General features: G+C 39.5%; 1 protein-coding gene across 3 annotated transcripts in view; it reads left to right on the top strand.

The window, feature by feature from the left end:
- Nucleotides 1-8962, top strand: part of ptprz1a (protein tyrosine phosphatase receptor type Z1a) — a 136607-nt gene that overhangs the window by 42530 nt on the left and 85115 nt on the right. For all 3 annotated transcript variants that reach the window (XM_050072835.1, XM_050072836.1, XM_050072837.1), the window contains exon 2: nt 4977-5039. In XM_050072835.1, the coding sequence (XP_049928792.1) occupies nt 4977-5039 (63 nt within the window). The remainder of the gene's footprint in view (nt 1-4976; nt 5040-8962) is intronic.

The following is an 8962-nucleotide window of genomic DNA, read 5'->3' as shown; positions in this document are numbered from 1 at the left end:
AAAGTTATGATCCCACTTTCTAGACGGTATATCTCAGCCAAAAATAGTGGTAGGAGTGAGACTCTTACCTTTTATAAACCAGCTAAGTCCCCGCTAACAGCTCCACATACGATCGCGAGTAATCCTTTATTTTTTCCCGTCGAAAAACGTCATGACATGACTTGTCACCACTCATCACGATTTTGGACTTTGTGTGTTTAGGCTGCTCTGGTGCCAAATATATAATAAATAACAGAAAAATGATGTTATTTTTGAGAAGTCGAGAGCTTCCTGAATCCGGCAATACCAAACATCACATGGTTTGATGACGTAGTGCGCCTGGGAGATACCATTTAACAGAGGAGGGGGGGAGCGAGGACGTCGGCGCCGTTCATCCGTCTTTTTAATTCAATATTTCATAAAAAATTAGCTCCTCCCCCATGGCTACAGGTAGTTTCTATCAGGTTTCTATCCATCTATAAAGAAATGCACTTCCTTGCGTTGGACACTAGAGGCATCATCTGTTTATTTCAGGATCTATGGACACCAGACACACACATAAGTGGAAACAAGGCGTTAACATGGCGGCTCACCACAAATAAAAGAATGTGTGAGAAACCCTGGATTAACACACATAAGACAAAGTAGCTGTCCGAACATGTAGACGTACACGAAGTAGCAAGCTAGCGTGCAGGAATGTTTATGTGCTGCCTGGTGTGAATCCAGCTGCGTTTGTTTTGGCAGAGCTAAATAAATCATTAAATAAACAAACAAACAAACAAGTCATAATCTGCTGTGGCTTTTTACTGCTAACTAATAAATGTCACTTGTAGAGCTGCTGTGTCAAAGGTCGTGCTGTTGTGCTGAATATCAGCACACCTGAGAATCAGTCGTAGGTGTGACGCCTCAGGCCATCTCTGTGATATTGCTTAATTCTCCATGTTTGTTCATGTTGTTGTGAGAAACATGAACCCAGTTTGCCGTTCAGTGTGATTGGCTCGCTCTTTTAAAATGACTCACCATGTTTCTGAGAGATCAAACCCTGCTCAGATTTTTGGCTCCAACCTGCCGAGAAAAACAAAACAAAACAAGGTGCATTGTTTGTTTGTTTGTTTGATTGTTTGTTATTTGATGGCAGATGTGGTTTCTGAACCCTGGCAGCTTCTCATGCCGCTAAGTTTGAAAAACTTAACACGTGAACATACCTNGAGATCAAACCCTGCTCAGATTTTTGGCTCCAACCTGCCGAGAAAAACAAAACAAAACAAGGTGCATTGTTTGTTTGTTTGTTTGTTATTTGATGGCAGATGTGGTTTATGAACCCTGGCAGCTTCTCATGCCGCTAAGTTTGAAAAACTTAACACGTGAACATACCTTTAGGCAGCGTTCACAGCCAGTGTGATCTGATGCCTGGAGGAAACGTTGGAACATAATCCAGTCAGTTATTGGAGCGCAGGTTTATGAGCAGAAACACAAGATGGTCTCTGTTGTAATAAAATATAAGTGCATGTTTTTCTCCTCGGAGGAAATTCCATCAATGAATTCCCAACATTTCTCTCAGTATTGTGACTGCTTGTAAACACACACCTCATCACGTCACCGTATTTCTCCTTCGTGTCACGTGACCTCTGCTCTGTGTTTCCCAGTCGGGCCCTCGGCGCTCTGTTATGGTAATGAGGTGTTGTTCTCTAACGGCCCCTCGGGGCGTCGACTCCACTTCATTAATGTGACAGATGCCTGGACAGCCGCTTGGGTTAATGATGTCACTGCGCAGGAGCTCATTATATACATCGAGTCGGAGTGAAGCAGGTTGGTCAGCAAGGTCAAGAGGAAGGTAGGGAGGTTGGTGAGGGAGCTGTGTGCTATGGATCAGGCATCAGTATGGTAGACTGGGCAGAAAAATGGCCATTGTTACTTTGAATTTGGGCTGAGCTCAGGTGTTGTGACAGGTTGGTGCTCCTGTCAGGCAGCTAAACATGCCCTTAAATATCCCCCTCTGAGGGGCACACTGGTGACTTATGAGTTAACGCGCCGAACATAAAACACAACATCCCTGGTTCCAGTCCAGCTGAGCTCTTTGTTACATGTCGTTCCTCATCGCTCTCTCCCTTCATTTCCTGCCATCTCTTTATTTGCGACTCCCTAAAGAAGCATTAAAACGCCCCAAAAAGCATTTAAAGGTTAGTTTGTGTAAGATTTAAGAGGATTAATGGCAAACAGTGGTGAAGACTGCAGATTGTAACCAGCAGAAAGTTCTCCTCGTTGGAATTCCTCCAGTGTTCAGGAGGTTTTCTTCAGAGGGCTCTTCCTCTCCAAAACAAGGAGACAAACCAGTTGCTAAGTAGCAGGTGGCACCTTGTATGGTAGCATCGGCCATCTTTAACTTTGAGACTCTGGATGGTGTTTCTTACAGCAGATTGTGATCACTGTTAACTTGCACAGCTGGCTGAAATGATTTCACTGTTAGCCAACACTGGCTTACCATGTTGACTCAGCTGCTAATGCTAAAGCTAATGCTACACAGTGTTACTTAAACACAGTGGGGTCACAATGTGCAAAACACAAGAGGCAACACAGCAGAACTGTGTTGAGCAGGTTTTTAACCACAAAGCAAAGAACTGGACAAACTGAAATCTATTTTTCGATCTAGCAGCTGTTGAGATTTTTCAGTCTGAACCAAAGTAACATGAAACTACTATCTGTGCAGTTTTGTTCTTGCAGTCTAATGCATCAGCCTACACAGTGTTGTTGCACAGTAAAATACATGTAATACATTTCGCAGTAGCTTGCTGGTTGTGAAACTACATTCATATTTATATTGTGATTTAAGAGGTTACATACTTTGTTTATTTATTTATTCAATTTTTTTGTGTGTGTAGTTCATTAATGAAACTACAACTTATTATGGGCCACTAAAGAGATATTTTTTTTAAAATTTTATTTTACCATTGCATCTCTACTGTAACTGAACCTACTCTGATCACAATTAATCCTAAGTATTGATTATTTCTATTTATTTTATTTATGAACAAATCTTTTTAGCACTAAAATCAAATTTGGCATTGAAAAAAAATCAACTTAAGTATAAAAGATAGGGATTAAAAATGTTTAACTTTATTTTAGTTTGATATTTTTGTATTATGATGTGGGGTTTTTCATGACAAGCTTTAGATTTTTTTATATCACTCTTTTTTTTGTTGAACTTTTTATTTATGCTGTGCAGTTCATACATTCGTCTTTTTACAAATAAGCATTTCGCATTTCTCTTTAACTTTGTATGAATTTAAGTAAAGAAAAAAAAGATACAACAAATCAAATGCCCAGTACTAAGAAAACAAACACACAAACAAAAGGCAAAAAAAACCAAAACACTATATCACTCTTTTTAAGTATATTTTTTTTACAATGACATTGTCATTACAATGATGTGTCTTTTTCAATCTCTATTTCAATCTGTATTAATATGTCGTTTTTATGACTTTTTATTTTCAAAAAATAATGGGATTCATACATGTACAGTAGTACATTAATTTATTCATGTTGCTAAATGGAGTGGATACTGCCAACCTAATTTTGTTGTGTTATGTAATATGCAATGAAAATAAAGTATTTATCTAAAAACAGAACTGACACTGAAAAAAGAGTGACATTAAATAAAAATCTGAAGATTGAACACCACGTCAGAATGCAAACAAATAATAAATACATACATGTTTTATTTTTCAGTGACACTTTTTCTTTTTTTAAATCCATTGTGTTTAAAACCAAAGTCGACATTCCTGCACTTTTCCCATGATTAGTGAGGTTTTTATTTATTTAATTATTTTTGGTTTATGACCTGCAGACAAGTCGGCATTTTTTGCTCAAAACTCAATTTAGTGTTTTTTGGGTTTTGTTTTTTTTTTGCTGATGTTTCTTTTTTTATTGTATTATATTTTGTTAGAATTTTGCACCACATGAACATTATCAGTAATTTAAACTACTTTTTAGTAAATCAAACTGAATTTCTCGAGGAACTTTTGCTGTAGTTCAACATCTCCCAGTTTGAAGTCATTTGTAGTTTGCAGAGCTTTCAAAGTAGCTTCACTGAGCCGTCACTAGAATCCTGTGTCTGAAGAATACAGTGTTGAGTTTTATTAGTGCTGCTGTTGTTCTGGATGTCTTTATATTGAAGGGTGTCTACAATAGTGGAATTTTATGGGTTCGACTTGCAGCCCAACCTGGCACAAATAGGGAGCGAGATTTGTCACCCAAATGTTACTCGCTGACCCACATGTTGAGGGCAGAGTTTAAAAGCAAGTCAATAACCTAGAAATGAAGCACATCTGGAATTCAGGTTTATTTGCACAAAACAAAATGACAGAAATACAGCAACAAAAGAAAAACAAGTTGTGTACTTGTGATTTAGGGAACCCCTCGGGGCTGAGTAATGCTGCATGCTGCGCACATACAAAAGTCAGGTAATGATTCAGATGAGGAGGTAGGAAGTTGTCTCTGATTTTCAGAGCTGTAAAACAAACACAAAGCAGGTTTATAGGAAACAAATAAAAACTCAACATGACAAATAATGTCACATTTTTTAAAACTGTAATTGACTCTCTGATCCTCTGCAGCTCAGAAGAGTTCAGAGTATTGTTGGTGTTTTTGGTTTTGTTTGGAAGCTGTTCAGTGACTTGATGTCGGGCTGCAAATCAAATTAAACCAGTAACAACACACCAACAGCTAAACCATAAAAAAAACATTAAGGTCCAACCCACTGATGAACCTGTCGGCTCAGGAATTTAAAGGTCATTTGTCTCGCTACATTTATTCTGTAAAACTTTTAATGACCTTATAGAAACCAAATCTGTAATGTGTCAGGTTCATTTTAGGTTCTCTGTGTTTCATGACTGTTGGCTGAATGTTAGCGGTGTTAACAGAGACAAAAATGGCTTCAGTAATGAATAAAGCACATGAATAAATCTCTTCAATGGTCATCTCTTTTGTCTCTCTTGCAGTTGGAGGATATGGATACAGGAACCAACGCAAGTTCTCAGAGGACATCGAGTGGTCGTACGCAGGTGAGTAACGAGGAGCAGTTAATGTACAAAATGAAAAGTGACTTCACTGCTAAGATGTTAAAATGCTCTGACAGGTCACCTGTGTGTTTACAAGATGAGAGTATCATCCTGTCAGTCAGCGAGACAGGAAGTTCTGGTGTTGAGTGATTTAAGCGGCGTAAAGGCTCTGTGTTTGTTTAGATGCTGCTCTGAGTGAAACTTTGTTTATTTTGTTGCAACGAAAACACACACCTGCTGTGGAGTGAGAGGAAGGTAGAGTGTAGTTCAGTGGTACGTTCAGTATGTGCACGAGTTAGCTGCTAACCGAGAATAGACCAGGAGATTAATGTTTGCCACACCTCCTGCTGAAAGGAAGAGTCTGAGAGAGGTGAAGACTTGGTGATGTGTTTATAGTGTTCACAGGATTTGTGTGTGTGTGTGTGTGTGTGTGTGTGTGTGTGTGTGTGTGTGTGTGTGTGTGTGCGTGTGTGCGTGTGTGTGTGTGCGTGTGTGTGTGTGTTTGTGTGTCCCTGATCCTTGCAGTGCAGCGCTGTGTTACTTCAGAGCAGTTCACACTCTCATGTCTCCTTTCAGAATATAATTAAGGGAAACGATGTCGTCCTTCTCTGCAGAATCACATGAATCCAATTTTACCCGCTTCAGTCTCATTTTAGGATTTGCATGTGAATATAAACACACACACACACACACACACGCACAGTTTATTTGATCTCTCTGGATCAGAGGAAGTGATGGCACTGAGGAGAGCTCGACATAGTAAACAAACACTAGAGATTTAATAAAAGCGGTTGTATGGCACGTGTCCTCTGATCATCCTGGTGTCACAGGATGTGTTTGTGACCTTTGACCTTTCACTGTAAGTGGTGTGTCCATACACAGGCTGTCAGATAAATAAAACTGTATATTTTACCATTTATTCTCCTACTGACTCTCTTAAAAATGTAAATTTATGTATGGTGTGTTAGTTTCCTCTCAGACACGAGCAACCCAGTGTCTAATAAAGCAGATGCTGGACCAAAGAAACATCTGGCAAAGTAGAAAGGAAATGTATGAAGTCTGAGGACGAGCTGTAGACTCTGAGCTTCATTTCGTTCTTCATAAAGCAACAGCGTAGGCTCTGCGTGAACACGTAGCCTATACCGTAGCCTGACGTGCACCTGCCCAGAAATGTAACTACACGTCTCAGCAACACAGACGTCCTGTTTATTTCTGTAAGCTGAAAACGATTTCCCTCAGTGGAAATTGTATTTGCTTTAATTTCACAGATAAGAAACAATAAAGTCTCAACACAGTGTCATTTCTGGTCCAGCATGTGATTTATCCTGGCTTCATATGAGTACAGGAAAAGTCAGACTGATACATGCATTCTAAAATTTCATAGGCTTATGCTACTAACATTATTCATTCATGCATTCATTAATTATATGTAACCGCTCATCCTAGTACAGGGTTGTAGGCTAATAACGTTAGCATGTTGTATATGTGGGGAAAAAAGGTGTCTAGTATAAGACAGTTGTTTTGTCTGTGAACCTTGTGAGATGTAATTGAGCCGAAATTTTTGCTGTAGTGTTCTCTGATCTGCATTCATGTTGTTGAAACATTCATTATTGTTTAAGAGAAATGATGTTGACTTAAGGGCCGTCCACACCAAGAAAGATAACTGTAACGTTAACTATAACGATAACAATGGCAACATCCACACCAATGAACGATATCGTTGTGTTGCTAGGTTACGCCAAACACACACTGCTCAGTGCGGTCGGCAGGGGAGGGATGAGTGCAGCAAATCTACCAGCCACTTGCATATTTCACCAGCATTCAGCTGGTAACGTTAAATGGTGCTAATTTTGGTCCGTGAACGGTGGTGATAATAATCATAAGGAGGCGAGACAGTTGTTGTCATTCATGTTTAGCTACGTTAGGTAATGCTAGTTAGCATAACAGCTAGCGTTGGCTATTCATAAACGTCTTATCTCCGTGAACAAAAACACTCACCACTTATGCCAAGGGTGCGCCTGATTGCGTCCCAGATGTCCCTCTTCTTGGTCGCATCTTTATAAAGTCGATCACTCTTATCATAGAGGGGTGGATTTTTTTGTACCTCGGTGATTTGCCACTCTCCTACATCGTCCGCCATGTTGAATGAGTCTGAGTGATGTAGTGACGCGATGAACATCTCAACCTGTCATTTCGGATGGATTTTGATTGGCTGTCAGTGTTTCTATCGTTCATCAAATCGCTCTGAAAGTGATCCGAACGATATCGTCCACCGCTATCGTTGTCGTTATAGTTGTAGTGTGGACGCTGCCTTCCACTTGAGTTTAGAACGATTTTTAAAACTGTATATTTATAGTTATATTTATAGTTATAGTTCTTGGTGTGGACGGCCCTTAAGGTCATTTTTAGATGCAAATTCTGGATGAATGTCTGAATCAGATTTCATCACAACCCATGCGACAGTTGTTGAGATGTTTTACTCAGAGACATGAAACACCAAATTTCAGGGAAATTCATCCAGAAGTTTTTGAGACATTTGACAACAAAGCAGAAAGAAAAATAACCTATATTTCAACCTTGTTGTGGCGGTAAAGGAACAGTCACAGGATCAGTTAAGTCAGTGGGATTTATCTTCTGGGGAACATGCATGTACCAACCATATGGTATATCCAGCAAACAGTTGTTGAGATATTTCAACAGACCAAAGTGGTGGAGCAGCTGAGTCACAGACCAGCATTTTTTCCATGTTCCAGGAGACTTTTTGTCCACATACAGCCTCCGTACCTTCCACACCCTTCAGTCTGAATCTGGTATCAGCTCACTGTGGCAGTATGAATAGACTCTGTCCGCCCTTTAGTCTGAATGAGCAGGAGCTTAAACAGATGTCTATAAGCTTTACAGCACAATGTGTCATTTACTGAGGAGTGATGGTGACAGTTTGGTGAGACAGGTTCACAGCAGACTGCCTGTGTGTTCTCAGTGAGAGGATGAACAGTGGGGCCAAAAGTGTGAAGTGCCTTTATTGTGTTGTAGGTAAGGTTTTTTGTCTGGTTTGGTTCCCTTAGTTCCAATTAGTAAAAAGACGCAGAGCAGAGGACATCTAGATTATTTCCATTTGGTGGAATAATAACATTAAAAACAGCCGTGAGTTTTAATATTTCACTCAGTGTAAACACCATAAAGCTTCAGTGAGGAGCTGCTGCAACAGAATAATGTATACTGTTTGTATTATATCGACATAATGTGGACAATAATTCTAACTTTACATCTACTTAAGGGGAAATCAAAGGTAAATATTTCGGGCTCAGGAGGTGAATTTACATTTATGATGCTTTTAAATATATAATAAAGAAGAAAGTACATTGAACTATGAGAGATGCTTCACACTGAATTAAGTTGTTTAAAACAAATCATCCTTTAGATCCTTAGAATTCACCTTTAATGCCTTTAAGCCTTATTTATAAAGTGATCTGTTTACAGTGTTTGATGGTTTTTATCTACAGTATTTTATTACCCAAAATAAGAGTTAGAAGAGTTAGTTGTGTTTAAATGCATCTGAGGCATCCATCCATTCAATACACACTGACCTCTGTTAAAATATCAGTGTCCTCAGAGCTTGTTGTCATAGTCCTGTCAGCAGCATGTAGTAGCTGCTACCTGAGAGGCATACAGGTGGAAATTATGTTACCATGGTGACGATCACATCTGTTAAAAGAATGAATCATATCTAGCAATGGGGTCAACCACACCTCCTCACCAAGGTAAAGTTTCTGTCCATTTCTTGCTCACAGTTGCTCTGAGAACTTTCCTATAGCCCCGTCTCCTCCAAACCCTTTCAGTCCAGCACCTTTGGAACCAGCAGTAAGCCTTCAGACATGGTACCTAGACCCTCGGTCTGTTCAGACAGTCCTCTTAAATGTGGGCGG

Source organism: Epinephelus moara, chromosome 20 (assembly GCF_006386435.1).
Source record: "Epinephelus moara isolate mb chromosome 20, YSFRI_EMoa_1.0, whole genome shotgun sequence".
NCBI lineage: Eukaryota > Metazoa > Chordata > Actinopteri > Perciformes > Serranidae > Epinephelus > Epinephelus moara.
Note: the sequence above shows the minus strand (reverse complement) of the source record. Positions and strands in the feature narration are given on the sequence as shown.